Source organism: Chiroxiphia lanceolata, chromosome 1 (genome assembly GCF_009829145.1).
Source record: "Chiroxiphia lanceolata isolate bChiLan1 chromosome 1, bChiLan1.pri, whole genome shotgun sequence".
Taxonomy (NCBI): Eukaryota; Metazoa; Chordata; class Aves; order Passeriformes; family Pipridae; genus Chiroxiphia; species Chiroxiphia lanceolata.
Window position 1 is genome coordinate 62,198,516 of NC_045637.1, and position 21,303 is coordinate 62,219,818.

General features: G+C 42.2%; 1 protein-coding gene across 2 annotated transcripts in view; it reads left to right on the top strand.

Moving 5' to 3' along the window:
• SCGN (secretagogin, EF-hand calcium binding protein) overlaps positions 1-14,673 on the top strand; it is a 29,152-nt gene extending 14,479 nt beyond the window's left edge. Inside the window, exons 7-11 of one of the 2 annotated variants that reach the window (XM_032692243.1) lie at positions 9,832-9,887; positions 11,671-11,716; positions 11,832-11,891; positions 12,793-12,861; positions 14,089-14,673. In XM_032692243.1, coding sequence (XP_032548134.1) covers positions 9,832-9,887; positions 11,671-11,716; positions 11,832-11,891; positions 12,793-12,861; positions 14,089-14,217 — 360 coding nt within the window. In that variant the 3' untranslated portion in view covers positions 14,218-14,673. The remainder of the gene's footprint in view (positions 1-9,831; positions 9,888-11,670; positions 11,717-11,831; positions 11,892-12,792; positions 12,862-14,088) is intronic. The other variant, XM_032692252.1, reaches the window with a different exon arrangement.
• Positions 14,674-21,303: the final 6,630 nt, after the last annotated feature.

The following is a 21,303-nucleotide window of genomic DNA, read 5'->3' on the forward strand; positions in this document are numbered from 1 at the left end:
CTAGACATCAGCTGTGAAAGCATTTCAAACACTTTTGGTTTAAGTTGAACTATTCCCTATGAGAAAACAGCTTGACTCTATGCCAAAGCAAACTGAGCTTTAAACTCCTTAAAAATAGGTGAGGCACATCTTCTTCAGGACATGTTCAGCCACAGCTAGATTTCTAGCTCATTCACTCCCTCCTTCCCTTCCTCCTTCCTAGCAAATCCTTTTGCTTCTAAGATGAGCAGATATCTGGCTTTTCTGCTCCGCAAAGCCCAGCAAGCCTTGCTGGCTCCCTGCTGCTTCCCTGAAAGACTGGGAGGTTGAAAGTTTCAACTCTTCCCCTCCCTTATCACAATACAGCTTTTATACTGCAATCAACAGTGTATTATTTGGTGTAAGTTTAGCATCAGTCACCTGGATTTCAGAGCAACTTATTATATCTAAACATCTAAAAGCAAGAAAAAAAGGGAAAAAAATTTCTCATTTTTGATGTCATTCTCAAGGGTATTATTTGAATTCCACTAGCAGGCATCTATCACTGCAATTTTTTTAAATTACTTTCAGATGGGACTGCCTTGTTTCTTGGCAAAAAATCTGTGTTTGTACCTAAAAACTGGCTTGATATGCAAGCAAATAAGGAGCTGCCCACATATTTTGCAATACCATGTTATGTATGCATGATGTGTCTCTGTCTAGAAATGTGACCCTTTAGAGCAATGTGAAAAACTGTGCCATTACAGAAGAGCATAGATTTTTTTTCTTTCATATTTATAAGACAGTGAAAGGAGAGGAATGCTAGCTACAGAAATTATTTTCCAACTGGCAGAGCCTAAAAACAATAAAATCCCAGTAGTTACAACTAGAACAAAAATCTTCCTGGTAGCATCTGCAGGTAGCAAACAGCTGTCATGCTGCTCCACTGAGGTTTCGGTCCCTGGTGGTTAATCTCTGATCAAGTGATGGGAAATAGGTGATCTGAAGCTCGTAGATAGTGGGTGGTTTATTTCCTCCAACTCGTTGCCCTTTCCCTTAATTTCCCAAGAAAGATCTGTGATTCTACTGCCCTAACGCACCTGGGTATCAATGCAGCCCAGGGCTAAGAGCCAGGAGGTCTGGTTTCTATTTCCATGTTTTTTTACAGATTGGCTTTGTATCTTTGGAGAGGCAGTTTAGTCTCTCCATCAAAAGATAAGATTTGATGTGGGAAAAGGGATGCTTTGTATATCTGGGGAAATCTATGATCTGAAATGCAAATCTGACTCTGGAGGACAAAAGTTTGCAAAGCTGCAATGCCAAAAGAATCAGGGATGTTGATGGTTATTAGAAAATGAAGATATGACAGATGATTATTTTTATCTTGCAATTCTTTTCTCTAAACTGAAGGTCAGGGATGTTTATAAACACACCCGATCCCAAAAGCTAAGGCGGGGTGTGAAATTACCACACACGTAATCACCCTGTGATATTCTATAGTAAAATAGAGGATTTAAATTCTGTACCTCACAACAAAGTATCCACATGGGCAGTATCTACTATATCAGATACATTGCATGAAGTGATTGAGTGAGAATGTGTCTGAAGCAGAAGGGCAAAATTCGAATGAGGGAAGAAAGATTCAGCCTTGCATTTGTGGGCTGTATAAAGAGGAAGAAATAACTCAAGGAGCAAAGGTACAATGTCAAGGCCCAGGGCAAGACAGCTCTTTGCTTTCTCTCTCTGCTTTCCACGTGGAGTGAGGAGTCCCACTGGGACTCTGCCACCATCACCACTGTTCAGGAAAAAGGGAACAGTGGCCCTTCCATTTTATTCCTGAAGCTTTCACAGTCTTTCTGTTGTATCTTTAGCAACCAGCAGCACCAATTCCTTTACTGCAGAGTGGACAGACTTGTATTTCCCTCCCCTGTGGCTTTGCTCCCAGCCTTTTATCTGCTTTGAGCACGAGGACAAGGACCCGCTTCTGCTGAACCCGACTACAGGGTCTCTCAGGGTGGCCCATCTATCCAACTCAGGACTTTCAAGTGCCACTGTAATAATATTCTGTTGAAATAAGCCGTGTCCCTAGGAGCTGTAAATCCATCTGTCTCCACAGGAATTTACAGATCTCTGCCCTTTTTTCTGTACATACACAGCTGGCTGCACGCATCTTAAGCAGCTACTGATATACTGAGTGGACCCTAGAGCCTTCTGGAGATAGCGATAAAAATGAAAATGCAAACTATCATTTTAAAGAAAGTAGCCCAGGCATGAGAAAAAAAAAAGGCTGCATTTTATGGTTCTGTGCTGGATATTTGCAGCTTATAAGCAGTACAAGGAGATATCATACTAACCAGGACATGCTAAATTCTTGCCCCTTATGCTGCTATGAATAATCATATATCACATTAAGAAAAAAAGAAAAAGTCTGAGCAGAAAGTATTTCTTTTGGAAGAGATTGGTCATCTCTGGAAAGGAGCATCACTTTATCAGATTGTTTAGCAGCTGTTTCTTAAGGAGCAGTAAAGCCACTGGGGAAAGTCATGAAGGAAGAATATTTGAGTTCCCAAGACTCTTCATGGGGGAATTAAAGTGGCAACTTTGTGCTGAGGAAGCCCCTTTGTAGGCATAGTTCTTTTTTTTTTTTTTCATGCTTACATAGATATATGTTTGTATTAATAGTCATCAAGTGTGTATGAATAATCATTTACATGCACCAACTTGCATGAGAAGATACATAATCATGTGCAGTTCTGAGTCCCTGAAAACAATATGTAGGTTTGTTGCTACAGACGATGAAGAAATGAGGCTGCACACACCATGATTCAGTCTTTGGGATTCTCTGCAGAGCCCTCTCCTCATTCCCCCTCCATTCCTCCTTTGGCAAACAGCACCTGGTGCTGTCATCCAGCCAACCAGAATCCCCAGGACCCTTTGCAAACCCAATGTTTGATTCACACACTCCTTCTCAGCTCCAAGGCCGAAACACTCCACTCTGATTCCAACCAACTGAATGCAGGTGCCTCTGGCCTAACTTGTTCCCAGAATTGCCTTCCCGTGGGCACAGACTGAGAGCTGTTGGCAGAGAACAAGTGCTTGGAGGTTGAATCGAAGACTTGTATTGCTCTGAGCCTCATGAGAAGAGGCCCCAGGACGTCCTGCAATGTGTGCTCCAGGAGACACAGTGAGCAGCTGAAAATGGAGGTTTTTAAGAGCATGGTGGGAATTTTCTGCCTTCCTGAATTAACACAAGCCAGAGAAATGAAAACTTGTCCCCTTTGTGCTTCACAATGAGAAGACGACTGTGGAGGATGATGGTGGAACAACCTTTTCCAATCCCTCCCCATCTCCCCTCAACCCCCCAAGTCAAGCTATTAGTATGCTTCTGTGTCCTAGTGAAGTTTCAGCCCATGAATACTCATCTCACACATGCATTTGACAACATTTTGTTGTGAGTTACAGCTTCTGTACCTGTGCATGCCCACAGCTGTGTACTTCATAGAATACTGTAAATGATGGAATAGAAACTAGATTTAAGGTATAGTTTCTGATGAAATTAAGTATTCATCATTTTTTTCTTCTGTAAAAACAAAATTTTCACTCAGTTTTTGCATCTTGGCATATGTTATTACCTTGTTCATAGAAACTCTGAGAGTTCACAGCTTCCCAGATAGCAGCATGCTACTTCTAGTTTTGTAACCTCAATGCCTACAAGTTGCATGAAGCACAAGCTCATTACTGAGGCAAACTTCAGCAAATTAAGTTACATATTCTCCTGAAGCAGTCACATATGCAACACTGACATTCACTTTTTGCGTTGCCTTATGTTGGTAATGTCAGACTGAGCATAAAAAAAGTCCTTTAATTTGAGCATTATTACATTTTAGTAAAATGAAAAGAATAACTCTCACCCAGCCAACACACTATCTTTGCCCACCACAAGCTAAAATAGTAGGCAATAGTATAAGTGCAGTGACTAATAACCCAACAAGTGTTGGTCATGAACTACAATATTTGACATTTGTAGATGGAGATGGCTGAGTATGAAATCTTAACCCCAGAGAAGTCAATATAGATATCTTTTACAGCTTTAATGACACCAGGGTTTTACTGGGCTTATTTGCAAAGGTTATCCTGGAGACTGAGCTATGTAAGCTGAGCACACAAACCTGTAGCTGACCAGCTACTCCTCATCTCAGTGCAGAGGGGAAGAGGGTGACTTCTCCCTGAAGATGGTCTATGTCCATGAGCTTGCATTGTGGACTACCTTTATTGCATATTGGGAGGATTTCTGGTGCTTTTGTGGCTGCTGCCTCTCCCCTCTATGAGGATAATGCCAGAGGCTCGATGTGGTCAGATCTTTGGCTGTGAAGCCTGTCTGTCCATACTCAGTGCCAATGCCAGTGTACTTACACGTGGAAATAAAAGTCAGAGCACAGAAAATTCAGGTAATTTAGACCCTTAATTCCTTACTAGTCAAGCTAGCACATCTTTGTTAACAAAGTCTTTTATGACCACCAAAAAAATGGTGTAATAATAGAAAGACAAATATTTATTGCATTGAAAAAAAAGGCCTAAACAGAGCAAACTTCCCAAAGCTCTAGAAATAAAATATGAATGGAGTGTAGCCTACAGGAGTGATTGCCTAAGGAGAAGTCTTCGCACATCTCTTCTCCTGTTAGTGTTCCTTTCTGGCCCCCTTCCCAGGCAGTTCTGTAAGGATGCCGTGACCCCCAAGAGACTGGATCTCCAGGGATGCTCTGGCACCGCAAACATGACATCTAAGCCAAGCCACCACTATGGGAGCTGCACCATCAGCAGAGAGCTTCTTCCTGGGTTTGGGTGCGTGTGATTCTTCTTGTTGCATTGCTGCCTGTAAAAGAGAACTCACACATCTGATGAACACAATGGAGGCAAATCTGCCTCCCCTGTCCCTTATTGACTTAACGTAGGTGGTGCTGCCGCTTCCAGTTTTGCAAGGGAAGCAGAATATCCTATTTAAGCTAAAACTTCATTTCTGAAGATCAAAACCAACAGAACTCAGGAGCCTGCAGGCTTTTGAAAACTCCAAGAGATAACACTTTGCTCTTCCAGGAATCAAAACACTCTTAGAAATTCTGCACTAAATGACTTGTCTGTGTGACACGGGAAATCTGGTTGGGCAGAGCACTGAGCTTTTGTCCTGAGGATAACTTACTGGCCACGGGGCCCTCCTGTCTGTCTGCAAAAGCCTTTGTGACACCACCCTTCCTCAAAGAAAGAAGCCATAGGCAGTCCTGGATCTTGGCCACATGCCTGTCTTGATACGCTCTCAATAACTCTGTACTCACAGACCAACTTGAGTTACACCTGTTGGGCATAGATGCCCATGATATATGTATTTGTGAGAGTAGGAAGTAAAGCAAAAGCTGACTCTTTTCAGTGTCCCACTTTACTACACACAAAGAACCAGAGAAGATACAAAGGCAAGTTTTAGTGAGTCCACTGCTCACAGAACTATTTATTTTGGTTGTTTACTTCTTTCCTTATCTCTGTCATGGAAAATAATTCAGATTTATAATCTTATATTGCTCTTCAAAGCATATCATATTGTGGTGGTCTTCTTTACAACACTGGACTGGAAAAGCAGAGGTATTTCCTTTGCTGAATTAAAAGCCAATGGCAGTTCTGATTTTGCACTTAAAAAGAAATGGAGATGTAACAACACTTATTTTGCAAACCCAGCTTTTACATATTCTCTGTCTGCCTTAGAGTACATGGACTACATTCAAACAAACAGAACTTAAGATGCCCCTGGTGCACTGCCATTAAAATGTCAGTGAATTAATTTGTGCAAACACTTTAAAACACGGGGTAGCTTGACAGTAAAATAAATGCATCATTTTATAAAACATACTGCTAGATGCAACAAAGCTTTTACTAAAATTGAGTGCTATTTAAACATGCCAGACCTTGTCCTTAACCACATTTCATATTTTCATATCAGCCTGGCAGCGTAAATATACTTTTCAGGAGGGTAAACTGAAAATCCATCAAGTTTAACATATCAAGATGGTGTGTTTAAAAGTTTAAATTAGAAAAAATCTCATAACCATTTCAATTATCTGCCTCTCCCATGATGTACACTTCGTCACGTGGGGTACCCTCTGACATTCTTTGTGTGCTCATTCACACAATTAGCAGATCAGAATAAACACTCACATGCTTGAAACTTGAAAGTTTAATTAAAAAACATTTCCTCAGGCTTTTCCCCAAGTAGTGCAAAGCGAGACTGCCATGTAGTGGGTACGCATGAGCTCCAGTTGTCCAGATAACAGGATTAGGTCTATCTTATTAGCTGTGGTACCTGAACTAATTCCCAGCATGTTTTCTATCTGTCATGTGGAAGTCAGCGGCCAAGAATTAGCTCGGCCTAGCTCTTCCAGCCAGACTTTTATTTTCCCTCTCTCGACTGGTTTGGACAATCAAAATATTGCATATGTTTGCAAATTTTATTCAGGATACTTGCTGCAGAAAAAGGCCAAACAACTAGAAAACCCAAAGATACTCTCTTGCAGAGCTGAGTGAAGGTCAGAGAGGAGTGAAGGAGGTCAGGGAAGGGAGCTGGTTAGCTGTAAGTAGACATGGTCAGCCACTGAAAGTTTAATGTCAAGCTCAAAGATGCCACGCAAGAGAAGCAAATTGGGGATGTTTCCTTTCATTAAGCATTCCTCTAGGGAAAGTATTCTCTCTGCAGTTAACTGTGCTTTAATGGGGTCTGTGCTACTGCAGGAATATTGTAAAGGGTTCAGAAATGGATAGGGTTGAAAACCACTAGCTCACAAAATTACACTGAAGTAGAAAGACTTTCACATCTAAACCACCACCTCTAAATCTAGCCTGTTTCATTAAGAATGCACAAAGCTTTTCAGCCTCTCAGCTATTTGTGACTTCTGAGCCCATGAAAATATGCTGTACCCACAATGTAGAGCAGATGCAGGGCAGGCAGGACACCCAAAGTCCCAAGACAAGGACAGCTACACCAGGGTGCTTATTTATTTATTCTGAGGCTGGAGATGTTTCACTGAAAAGGAGACTCGAGACTTGTCCCAGATAGGCCTATATGAAATGAGAAATGTGCCCCAAATCTGGCTCTTGGTTAGGGACGCCCCAGATCTGTCCTGGTCCCATAAGCTGACACCATGGTCAGCATTTATAGGTGTTTATCAGTGAGTTTGTATGGAAATCAGAACATTGTGGTCACAGAGCTGAACTTCTCCCAGAAGATCTGTGTGTTTGCTTTCCTGAGATATTGCAGAGGGAAAAACACATCTGAATTTGAAGTCTAGGCTGAAACACTGGATTTTAGTCTCAAAAGAGTAATTCTGAGATTGGGAGAAAATAAAACACACTTTCAGGAGCTCAGAAACATGTAGGAGAATCCAGGTGAAGCTGAAAGAGTGCTAAAGACAGCAAGTTTTAGTGTGTTTTAGTAAGGACACTGTATCTTTGTGTGAAGAAAAGGCCAGTACCTTCAGCCAGAGCTGCCCTGACCTGGCAGCAGAGTCCCTGAGAGCTCTGTCCTGTGTTTCCCGCCAAATACTGTCCTCTCCCACCATGCCAGCTGTGCTGCTTTATGATGAATTCCTACAGACCATGTAGGTAACTAATGCTTCTTGGTGGCCTAAACCAAGGGATTTAGAGTGACATTTTCAAAAGCACTTGAGTTACTGTAGAGCCTCAGTGCTACAGTATTCCCACCATCCACATGCTGATACTTTCTCTAGCTGTCTAAGTAGGGGTTGTCTTCATAAGTTTTCTTTAAAGAGTACTTTTCAGAGTAATGGTGTAAGCTGGATGTTGCAAAGCCACCCTTGCTGGAGAGTTTACAAAAGTGAACTAGTAGGAGTATCTCCCTCTCTCTTCACACAACACAAAAAAACAGGTTAGGTACCGATGTTCCATTTGGACAGAGGCTTTAAAATTCTTGTCTGGGACTATCCATTTCTAAAAAGAACATTAATCATTTTCTATGGCCTGCAGAATAACTCCTTTATTAGCCAAGGACTGAAGGCTCAGGTTTATCTCTCTGATGGCAGTGGGAGTCTGTCATTGCAAGGACACTTCTCCCCTTGGTGGCAACAGCAAAGGCAGCTTCTGCTCCCATCCCTTCCTCCAGCCTTGCCCCATTGCGGCTCCAGCAAAGACCAGGAAAATGTACCATCTTGCAGTGAGAGAACCAATGGGGCAGGAAGCAGGATGCAAGAATTTAGATCAGCTAGAAAGGGGCAACTTGGATTGAGCAAGCAGAGAGCAGTCCTCAGGATGGCTTGGCAGCTTTATTTGCTTTCCAGCTCTAGAGCAAAGAAGATTCAGAAGTCCTTCTTCTGTTATTTAGTGACTCTGCACAGAGTGTATGCTTGGCAGAGGCCGATTAAACGGGAAAATGGCTTTTCTTGTGCCACTGAACACCCACGTAGCTCTCAGGATGCCATTTTTCCAAATATCTCAATATGGGCCTTCAATCATTCATAGGACTTTTATACTGTCTTTCAGTGGGAGGAAAGTGAGCCTATACCAACTTCCTCTTGAAAAACCCCATCCAAACCTCAGTAGTGTAAAATGCTCAGAATAATTACTGGGAGACAATCTCTTGCAGAATCTCAGTCTAAATGAACTACAATAAAGGGTCTCAGCATAACTGCCTGCCCTTGAGCAAGGGGCAAGGAGAAGGCACTGACAAAATAGTTAAGGTCTCCCTGAGAAATGGCAACTTTCCAGAACACACTGTGTTCACATACAAGTGTTAGGCTTCACTGTTGGGAAGTGCTCAGGACATGCTGCTGGCTCCTGCTTATTCAATGTCACAGAGGATAATCCTGTCCCTCTAATCTTTGTGAGATGGGGACTGCTACAGGCCTTCTCCAGCAGATGTGCAATTACACAACAGGTCTGTAGTGAACTGGTTACTCTGCACAACCACTAAACAGTCAGATGAGATCTATCAATATCTGTATCTATCAATATAATGCATATTCCTTAACTATTGACAAAGAAAGGTGACTTGTCACAGTAAAATATTCAGCTTCCTCCCCACTGCCACTACAATGTGAAATACATTTTTTCTAGAACTTTGAGCCATGGGTTATTCAGGTTTGCAACTCATTAAACACCCCCTCCCCCTTTCCTTGGAACAGACTTGATTTTGTGCCTTGAAGAGAAATGCAGAACCAAATATAACAAATAAATAAATATTTTTTGGTCATGACTCATCAAAATGATGGTATTAAGGAAAAAGTAATCTTAAGGAAAGGATAAGTTTTCAATTCACACAGATTAACCTCTAGATGTTGGCAGCCTGAACCGTCTTCCCAGTCTTAGAGCTTTCCAACAGCAGGCTGAGCCAAGCAAACCACACTGCTTTAGTCTTGTAAAATCCTGACCTGAGTGTCAATCAGAAGGTGGCATTTGCTCTTCAGCCACTCAGTAGCCACAGCAACAGTGAAAGATAAGGGTGGAGTCAGGCTGGAAGCATTCAGAAGTTTTCCCCTTTTTTTCAGCATTTTTTTCAGGGGCCATGGCAAAGGCAGTATTTAGTTTCTTAAGGCGTTTGCTGCAGACCTGCCTTTATCCCCATGTAAGGTGGGAAGGGAGCAGTATGGGTATTTGATTGCTTTGGGTTGTTGCTGTCAGAAAGCTGGAGGATTTTGCTATGCTCTCATGCCACCCTTGCACTTGGTGGCAGCGTAGGATGCCATGCTGCCTGGGATTTGGGCAAGCACCCCAAGCAAGCAGAGGTGAGGGCACAGGGCAGAGCAAAATGTATATTGGCTTTTTTGTGTGTGTGTTCTCCTCATGGCTTATCTATTTTATCTCTGTCTTCTTGATTTATAGATGAAAATCTTTGACAAAAATAAAGATGGGCGGCTGGACCTGAATGACCTGGCAAGGTAGGATTTAATAAAGTTGATGGGGTTTTTCAGCTTACAATGACAGATCCAGGCAAGGTGATGATCTCCCTCTGGGGACAAGCATTTGAATTTTGCCTTCTTTCAAATTACATCATCTCTGATCCCACCTCTCCAGAACGTTATCCCTATTGCAATAGTCTGAAGATCTAGAGCTAGTGACAGGAGCAATGCTAGCAATGTACAACACCAACATTCATGACCCATGCTGCCTCTGTGATGCTTCCCAGGAGGTGACAAAGCAACCAGTGACATTGTTAGTCAAAAAAATTGATGGCAATCCTTTCAGCAGGGTAGTAGACGTGCATTTATTTTATATCATCACATTTTTGCCTACTTTTTTGAATAATAAAAGTGCCACCACAAAGGAGTTTGGCAGTGGCAGTAAGAAAGAATTTGAAGAGCCAAGGTGAAGATGCTTGTGAATGAAGCTGGGGACTCAGTCATGGGCCTCTGTCTCTTTTCTGTTCTTGATACCTCACAGAATCACAGAATCTGTGATTCCAACCAGGTTAGAAAAGACCCCAGAGATCACTGAGTCCAACCCATGACCCAACACCACCCTGTCAACTAGACCATGGCACTAAGTGCCACATCCAGTCTCTTCTTAAATACCTCCAGGGACAGTGACTCCACCACCCTGGGCAGCCCATTCCAATGTCTGATCACTCTCTCTGTAAAGAATTTCTTTCTAATGTCTAACCTAAACCTCCCCTGTCACAGCTTAAGACTGTGCCCTCTTGTCCTACTGCTGGTTGCCTGGGAAAAGAGACCCAACCCCCACCTTGCTCCAACCTCCTTTCAGGGAGTTGTAGAGAGCGATAAGGTCTCCCGAGGCTTTTAGATGATTTTCATTGCCTACAGACAGAGAGTATGCCTTTCTCTGTAAATGTATGTGCATTGATTAGATAGGACTTTAAACATGCAGATACAATCTTTAAACACCATTTTAGGGGTGAGGGGACAGAAGTGCTGGTTTGCCACTGTTACTTGCTGCTTCGGATCATGACAAATGTGAGCATGAATAACTGCAGTACATACAGCAGTTCCCTTTGACTGTGATACATAAGAAGAGAATCAGAGGCAGAATGGAGAATAAAGGGAGTTACTGTTGCAATTTTCTCTTAAATACAGTTCCCTAACAGGAACCAGGCCATCTGAGGCTCCCTTGCAGTCTGAGCACATTCCTCACACTCCAAATCCCTCCATGTGTGGACACAGCTCAGTGTCCCTGTGTCATGGGCTCTAAAAACCTCAGGATTAGCAGAGGAGTTGGAGAGAGAAAATGATTTATCAGTGCTTGATGAGCTTTAGGAGACAAAAGGAGAGCCAGTCTTGGTGCACAGGCCAGTAATACTTTGCCCTTTACTTTTACAACTACCAATTCTGCCTCCAATAGAGAACAATAAATGACTCTTTCCTTTAATGCAGCACAGCAATCCAGTTACGAGGAATGGTTGTCTGGCAGCTCTTGAGTCAGAGTCTGACAACCTCCATTGTGCTGGACCACCAGAATTGCTCTGTGAGGAGCAATGGTGCTATGAAGCACATTTGTGGTGAGCCAAAGGGCACCTGTCGTGCCCCATCATACAGGGAGGATGGCTCGTGTTCCCACATCAACCCTCTGTAAATAACCCTGCAGGCAATTTTCTCTTTTATAGGCCTTTAATCTAACATCCCTTTACTTTACGAGCAAGGAGAGTTCAGAAGAGTTTGTATGCAGATGATAAAGTGGAAAGATTATGATTTAAGTCTCTCCATTCAGGATTCTGGCGCTCCAGGAAAATTTCCTTCTACAATTTAAAATGGATGTAAGTAGCACTGTTTTTTGATACATTGATCCTGTTTCTCTCAGCTAAAATAATCTGGGCTCAAACGATTTTTTTTTTCTTAAATTTTTCATTTGCTTGTTCTCTCTACATGCAGGCTTGCAGCACAGAAGAACGGAGAAGAGACTTTGAGAAGATCTTTGCACACTATGATGTTGTGAGTCCCATGAGGCCATTCAATCCCTTGCAATTTGCAAATGACAGAGATTTAGCATATGCTGCTCAGATTTCTTCTTTCTGCTGGGTGTTGTTGGGGTCACTCAGGAGCAGCAGCTGTGCCTGAGCCCATGGTCCGTGAGCCCAGACACCAGATTGGGAGGGGTAAAGTAGGGACAGATGGGTGTGATGCTCAGAGAACTTGTGGCAAGGACCAGTTTTGACTTCCTGCATTGCCATGGCCATTGCTCCTGCATTAGCAGTATCCCTGAAGGAGATGCAGAGAAGGTGGTGGCTTTAGCGCTCACAGTCTTCGACAGTTGGGACCTGCATCACCACCACCCTGAAAAATAAAACTTCTTCCAATATTGAAATAATGATTATTTAGGGAGTCTGGCCCATGACAAACATTACCATTTTAACTGCCTGTTAGACATCAACAATTCAGTGCCACTTCTGACAATCACACAATTCCCCCAGCGTGGTGGCCAGCAAGCCTCACAAAATGGTGGGAGGTGTTGCTTCCATGTGAGGGGAAGAGATTGTTTGGGAAAAAGGAAGGGATCCTAGATATTAGGAAGAAATTCTTTACTGTGAGTGTAGTGAGGCACTGGAACAGGTTGCCCAGAGAAACTGTGGATTTCCCATCCCTGTAAGTATTCAAGGCCAGGTTGGATGGAGGTCTGAACAACCCAGCCTGGTCTAGTGGAAGGTATCCATGCTCATGGTGGGGTGGTTGGAACCAGATGATCTTAAAGGTCTCTTCCAATCCAAACCTTTTTATGGTTCTGTGACCTTTATGACGCTTTATAAAGCTTGGTGATGGGTTGGATGTACTGGCTGGTAAATATTGTAGTGTTTTTGACCTACTGGGGAGTTTTGATGTTTATTCCATCTTTCAGAGTAAAACGGGAGCACTTGAAGGCCCAGAAGTGGATGGGTTTGTCAAAGACATGATGGAACTGGTCAAGGTATCTTCATGGCTCTGTTTGAATAATACCCTGTATTTCTGAAAGACCAGGGCTTGTTTTGGAAATGTTATATAAATAGAGAGACCAGTAAGAACATAAAGTCAAATTTCACTCTGATCATCAGCAGCAGGGAATGTCACCGTCTCAGCACAAACTGTTGGCATAGATCAATCATCAGAATTTCTTTCTTCTGTTTTCCATGAGGATGTGGTTCTCACCAGAATGACCTCATGGCTCACTAGGTTATCTCAGGGCTACATTTGAAAATTATTTAATGTCTATCTCTAATTGACAATACTGTACCCAGTGTGTCACTTCAAGTTCTGATGGACAGCAGAGTCTGTCTGCATTGGATTATCTTGAGTTTCCAGATGCAGATCAAGATAGAGATTTTGACACAAATAGAGTCTAGTTTTTCCTCTGAGTCTGAGCTGTTGCATTTCCACACAATGTGACCTGGCACAGGCATATCAGCGCTCCCATGTCTGTTCAGCAGAGATCAGAGAACGGCAACTGAGTGGTGATGGCTGCAGGTGTATGTTATGGCCATGTGGTGTGCAGGGAAGGGTATAGGAATGGGTAGGAGGTTGGATTTGTTCTCTGTGTATGTGTGTAAAGGAGGGAAGTTTGTACTTTCCCTGAGGGCCTTCTTCAGCATTGTCCTTGGACGCCACAAGCTGTGCATGTGAATTTGAGCCCCTCCCAAAGAAGCAGGAAGCAGAGCAAGCAGTACAGCGTTAGCATAGAGAGACAGTGTAGCCTGTAAAATGTGTCTTCAGCAGCAGTTTGATCCACAAAAGGTATTTTTACATTGCTGAGTAGCCTGTAAAGTAGGAGTCTGCTGACAGAAATGCTACATCACTCCTTGCACAGCAGGATTGAGAGAGGAAACCAGATGAAAGCAGAGGACTGGTAGTGCAGCGATCTGCATTGCACACCTTTTTGCAGACTTTGATATAGATCAGATACTGATGGCCTTCACTAAGCACAAAAGTCAAGGTGCCATTTCTGTATAGTTATTCACAGTCCCACACCCCTTGTGCTTCTGCAGGGTGCCCTTTCCCAATCCTCTGTTTACCTCCCCACTGCATACGAGCTTATGTGGGGCATTTTGGTCAGTCCTCCTTGGATGGATTTCCCAGTTGCTGTATGGCCTGCTGCTTTACAAAGCTGGGAGAATCCAGAGCCATTTTCTCTCTCAGCACTGTTTTTCTCTTTTGCCTGCAGCCCAGCATTAGCGGAGTGGACCTGGACAAGTTCCGCCAGATCCTGCTCAACCACTGTGACGTGAACAAGGATGGGAAAATTCAGAAATCTGAACTAGCTTTGTGTCTTGGGCTGAAAATTAACCCATAGTTGAGAAAGTGCTCGTGGTTGTGTTTCCCTTGTAAGATTTGCCTGCTGCTCCTTGTAGAAGTGTGTCTGTGCTGCTGTGTGAGCGGTGGGGAGCCATGGTACCGTGCTGCTGGGCTGGAGAGTGGCATTTGCATGGAGGCCTCCTCACTCCACCAACTCCTTTGTGGTGTTTACTCAGTGCTGCCACTTGTGGGTCCCCCTAGCAATGTCTCTGCCCACCAGCAGACCAGCTGCTCAGAAAAGAGGTTGCTCTTCTTCCTCTGCCCTCATGAAATGCTGCCCTGCCCTTTCCCTTTCCCTCTCCTCCAAAATGTCCCATCAGTGCTCTCAGAGTGCAGCTAATTGATGTTTCTGTTGGTCACCTTATACATGTGAAATTATTACTTGGGTGAGCCTTGTGCTTTATGCATTTAAAATATTGGATGGATGACAGTGTATTTGTGCAGAAATAAAATGGCAATTACAGAAGTTCAGTAAGACGAAGTTTATGTGTTATGTACAGAAAGCCATCTGCTGCAGGCTGGCAGACTACATAGTAGCCTTTTGTGTAAAATGCAGCAAATGGCAAGATGTTTTGGGATGCTTATAAACTGTGGTGTTTAAATCCATCAAGCAATGAAACATGGTAGATCCTTCCCATGGGGAAGCCACACACACTGGGAAATAATGTCACTTTCAGGATGAAGCCACTGAGTAACATCACCTCTGGAGGACACTTTTCTTCTTACCCAAACTGAAATAACATACAAGGTTTCTATAAACTGGAAAACTGGAAGGACAGAAGCCTAACGAGAGTTAAGGTCCTACACATGCTTGGGTTTTTTTAAATCTGTAAGAGTTAGCAGATACTTGTAACCTTTATTAAACTTAAAGCTTCCCATCACTCCTGGGCCAGGAGTGTAATCCTGGAGCCTGATGGCAACAGTATAATTTGTGCCACATATTTCCCTTTTCCGAAGCCTTTGGGTGAATATTCAGAAAATGCCACACCTACACTGTCATGCCCATATAATTCTTTCTTAATTTCCTAAGAGAAAGTTGATGAGAAAGGGTTGTTGGCAAAACTCCCTCTCATTTCACCATTTCTGTTTTCTACAGATGACAGTCACAGACTTGACACAAGGGTCTTTCCAGTTATGTCTTCTACACAAGGCAGCACCATGAAACACTCACTGCTTTTATACTCAGTCTTATAAAAATTAATCAGAATTTACCTTCAGTCAACACGAATAGAGATGCAAACACTGATTACATATACCCCTTCAGAACATACTCAGCTTAAAGCATCTGCTCATTTTCTATTTTCATTGATGATAAGCTCACAGACTGAACAAGTGCTAAGTGAGTGTTTAGCCCCAGCACGGAACTAGGGCTCTAAACTCTGAAACTGCTCTTTATCACCCTGGCAGCAACACAAATCACAAACATAATAACAGAGCTTTACAATGGTTCAAAAAAAGATAAACAAGGAATAAAGCCTTAGCAGCAGCTCTCTAAGCCAGCAGGGATGCAGTTTTACTGCTCACGCCCCTCTAAGGGAAGAGCTGTGGTCAGGAGTGCGGGACCACGGATAAGAAGCCAACAGATAAATCCCATGCACTGCTGTTTACCACACATGCTTTATCATCATCTTTGAACAATGTGTAACAAACTTAGCAGGATACAACACCAATCATTGTTGTATTGTATCTCAAACAGAACATACTGATCAGCATAAATAGTTATGCCTTTAAGTATATTCTTTTTTTTCTCTTTATTTCTTCTGTCTTTATATAATTCTCATTGTTAATTTTCTTAAACTACAGTTAGTATTACTTTGGACATGGGAGCAATTTCTCTACCATCCCCTACAATATATTTCCACAGATAGATGTAGGATCTTTTTACTATTTCTATTTCTCAGTGACGGCAGGTCTATTCTGTTTCACCTCTGTTTAATCTTACTCATATCAGTAGAACTTTTTCTTATTTATTAAAATATAAGTTCATGCATATCCTGTCCTACCTCAGCAAATATACAGCAACTTTTAGTCTAAAGGGAAAATTATTTTTAGAGACTGTGTACAACCAGAGCTCTCATTTTAAGACTTATACAACACTTCCTCTCTATTGAAACCTTATGCTTTCTACATCCTCTACAGCCAACAGACACTGAGCAACAATGAATTTGATATGTCAGTGTCACAATGTATGCTCCTTTTGTACAAATCTGGGATTTATTTTTTTAAATACTAATTTTTGCCAAAGCCTTCACACAACTAGTTTTATTAACTTTACATAAGCGAGTGCATAGCCTCCAGTAAATGAGTTTAGAAGAGCATTTTACAAAACACTAGCAAAAAGTAATTGGGGATCATGGATTCAAATATTATATAAAGAACTCAGAGATTTGGTTGTTTATGATCTTTTTTTTTTAGTTAGTTTTCCATTCCCATGACAGTTGTTTTTCTCTGTGCAGAGCAGAAAGCAAAGAGCAGGAAAACAGATGTACACACTGTCTTGTTTGCAGGAACCAAAAGTGAAAGCCAGTGGGACAACAGCCTCAGTGAGCTGGAGATCCCCTCTAAACAAAACAAAATGTCAGGCGCAGTGGGATTTGAGCCCACATTGCAAAGGTCAGCAAGGTAATTACTAGAGAGACGTGGTCTTATAACCCTATAGACTCTTAAAGTCAACATTAAGGCAGGAGACAGGCATTTTGAGACTTCTTGCAGAGAAAATGTGTTCCTTACTTGCAGAGCTTTTGTTTTGTTTTAATTATTATTTTCACTTCAATAATAAATTATCTATAAGGCCCTTCAGTCTCAGATTCTCGTGATTTCAACCTTTTAAGCTGCTGTAGATATATAGCCAGGCAATAAATCTTTGATAAAATATAACTACTATCCATTTTGCAAATTTGAAGGGTACTTTTATGTACTGAAACACGAGATAATATTTCACATTTGAATGGTTACACAAAAATACCTGTTCTATGCTAAACATGTGAAAACAACAACAATTTCTGCAGATAACACCTTATTTAGGAGGCTGCATCTTGGTAATTAGAATTTGAAAGCAGAAGGTGAATGAAAATGTTTACAAAGATAATTTTCCCTTGGTATTTTAATGTTTTTCTTTAGAAAATTGAGATTAAAGGACTCACAGTTTTCTATTTCTTCACAGTATGCAAATCTACTGAAATCAATTTTTAACTGACAAGTCACGTTTCATAAGTGTATTTCTAATGCACATGTAGCAACCACAGGCACAGTGGTCAATATGTGCAGTGGTCCCAAATGTGCATTTTTATGGTTGGCTTTCTTCCTTTGCTTGTTTAACTGGTGAACTGCTGGATCTGGAAATCAATGTGTGAATTTCCTCAGAGAAAAGGTGTTTGCTTCCCTTTTCACTGTGTGTTGTATGAGAGCATGCCCTGCACTTCTACCATGCTCCCTGCTTGTCTTGGCTCTTCTCATTTTTGGTACTTGACACAGTTTTTTTCTGGTTGACTTGCCGTGACAACCTCGTTCAGGAGAAGCGGACTCTGACATCTTCAGAATGTGTAGAACTGATAACCATCCCTTGTTTTAACTTCATTGGCTGGAAATGGTGGTATAGAGACAATCTTTTCTCCCATCATTTTGAAGCTAACACACTTTGCTTATCCCAAGTCATCACCAGGGGCTCTGCCACTGGAGGCCCCCATTTTCCTGAGTCAGCTGTACAATTCCAAATTGCTTACATGCCGGTTGTCCCTTGGTCTGTGCAATTTTTTCCCCAAGGTAATGAATCCACATATACATGTTCACCTCATTCCCCAGTCTGAACACGTTTCAGCAATCTCACATCACTGACACACAGACTGGAATCAGATGAGATGATTAGAAATGGCAACATTTAAGTTTCATCGGTGCTTTACTTTCAGATTTTTAGTAAAATAATTATCTGCCTTTTTTCTCACAATATTGCTTTAAATAACATGTGTGAAGCTGCCTGCACATCTTACAAAAAATGCTTTTTATTCCAACTGGAAGCTAAGAATTGAGCATCAGTTCCAAAGGAAGCATTCGGAGTATAGGAAACCAGTACAGTATTTTGATTAATCTTTTTTTTTATTTGTATGGTAAGAGAATAGTGTCAATATTAATGAAAACAATTGTGACTAATGCAGCCAACAAGACTAACAGAGAATCATCTGCCACATTATAATAGGAGCCCATCACTAGAAACACCTTAATTACAGCTATTATCTCTTGAAATGGCTGAGTAACTCTTAAATTAATCTGATTTGAAATAGAAAGTTGCCATTATGTAGCGAGATGTTAAAGGGGGCTTTGCTGTGTAATTATATGGAGTAAAGTAACTATAAAAGACATTTTTGTATGAAGGCTACACTGATTGCTAAGGAAAAGCTCTCATTTTCTGGCACCTGTATTTTCAGTAATTCCAGGGAGAATTGAGCCTCATTTTAAGTAACATTTTCACATGGGAGAAGGGAGAGAGAAGAGTGCCAGTTATGACCACCATGAGAGAAAATAAGGGAATCATTTGCCTCATGCCAAGAGACATCTTGACAGGGAGCTCCAACTGGGTCCCAAAGGTAAAACCGTTTCCCTGCCCTCTCCTGCTTAGCTGGCAATCACTGATTTTCACAAGCTCATCCCATGGCAAAGCACCCTGCTGCCTGCCTGCCATGTGCTAAGCCTTTACAATGGCTTCGGGCATTGCTCTTTCACTTGGGTTTGTTCCATCACAGTTGCTGTAGTCCATAAAAAAACACCCTACAGCTGTGCTGGGCACCTTGGACAGGTGATGAGAGAACCAGAGAAGATGTCTCTGCTCAGAAAAAATGTTTGGTACAATGACACGTACAGCACGGGCAAATGTTCATGCTGCATCTCTGACATCATCTGGCCTCTCTTTAGATGAGTTGTTTCAGGAAAAAATTAATTTGAGTGGATTTGATGGAGGCGCCACAGCCTACAAGAGCTAGTATTACTAGGCAACATGGCTGGAGAATGGGCATCTGCCCCAGTCTGAAAGGTGTGGTTTCAGGTCCCTGCTCTCCCTAGCATCGTGGCTGTGAATCTGAAATGATTTCAACCTGCTCAGTCTCACCAGGGAGAGTTTTCTGTTGTGGATCATGAGAGCACATAACTGCACTTTGAAAATTAGTCATTTTGGTTTTGAAGTGTACCTTCAGGGGATCTATTAACAATAATACCCATCACATTCTCAAATAAAGGGAGCTGAAGGTTCAGGTGCCCATGTGCAGTGTGAGGATGTGCTGCACTTTATGGCAAACCTGGTCATCCCTTTGAGGTCCTCCTGCACCAGATCCTGGATTCAAAACCCAGGGAAGGATTTCGAGGGGAAATACAGGGAATTTAAGCCCTAAAATAATTTTCTATCCAGCTGCAGCTCTCATACCTGTACAGTAACTTTTGTACCAACTCTCCATGGTTCTGTTTTTTAAAGTATTCAACAACAGAATGATAAGAGAGAAATGTGCCACTACTGATGTTGTCTGAAGAAATCACCCTCCTTGCATTTCTCTGTGAAGTGGGAGATGGTTTTAATGACAGAAGCTGCATCAGGCAGCCACAAGGCTGAATCCTCTGCCCCCAGGCTGCTGCAAGCCAGCAAAGCCCCCTTGGTTCCAATGGAACAAGATAGCTCAGGATGGCAGGATAAGTAGCTGTGGCTCCCTTTCCAGACATATTTTAAAGCTTTTAAAGCTGGAGGTTCATAAAATAAGTAGTGCCAGTGAGAGAAAGTGGTAGCATGAAGACTTGCTTGGGTTGACACCCGGGCCAAACACCTGTAGCTCTGGGGGAGGCTGTTATTAGGACTGTGTCTGCTTTCCATGAATAAAGGGCTGTAACACAGTTGTCAAGGGGCTTCTTCCAGCTGGTAGAGCTAAGGAGAACGTGTTCTCATTTTTTGATTCTGTGCCAAGTCTCATGTAAGATATCACTCCCAATGTTTCATAGAGAGGAAGATGGAGAAGAGATGCACTCAGCAATCCCGTTTGGGTGGCTTTTTGAACAAATTGCTATCATTTGGCACTTTGGCTAACATGTTTCTAACGTTGACAGTGTGACCAAACAGTTTTTATTTATCATTGTTAATACTCAGGAAAGAGGTTCATTTCTCAGCACATACAACCTGGGAGCCAGTAGACTGCCAGGGTTTTCTCTGCCAGGGTCAAGGATATGTCTGGAGAAATCTTGATTTTAGATGAGAATGCAGGAAAGAGCTGGGTGGCAGAGCCTAGACAAACATAGAACCTGTGGTTTTTAGACAAACCCTGCCTCAGCTGAGAGCTGGATCAAGGTTGTTGTGGACCAAGGAAAGAACAGTGTCTTTTCAGACTTGCTAATCAGATCATTGGGAAACCCATGAAGGCATAGGAAATTCAGGCCAATCCATTTGTTTTCCAGTTCTTCCTGCAAGCAGAGAGCACATATGTGATGGCTCAGATGACATGCAGGCCTTGCCAAGGCGCCACAATAGTTTATTTGCCTAAGACCTAATTAATGAGATCATCAAAGGTAACTGTTTCTGCCTTCCTGATGAGTAAATATGCACAGAGCATGGACATGAGTCTGGGATATTTTTGGTCATTAAGCTGAGAGTGATCTTCTTGGGTTTGGGCTATGTAGGAGATCCCAAGCAAATCAGTGGGTACTTCTGTTTTTATCATAAGGCATAAAATGCTGATAAACATGGACTATTACGAGGACCTTAAGTGATTGATACAATGGCAGAATGGCATTTAGAAACTAATTTTAGAATTTCTTTAACCATCTCCATCTAATAATTTTTCAGCAAGGATTTCTTTTTACATATAAAGAACGGAAAATTCAGGCACAGGTTATGTGTGATAACTGCTGCTCATGGAACCACCGCAGGCCGACAGCTGCATTGCAGAATATATAAGTAGGTTCAGGAAACAGCTGGGGAAAAGAACATCTGGCCTTTTCTAGAGATGTTGGGTCTGTGCAAGCTGTTTCCCAAGGTATGGGAAAGGTAAGCTCCATATGAAATGTTGCAGATAGTCCCTGCCAGGCACAGCAGCCATCAAGCAGGGACTGTTCCCAG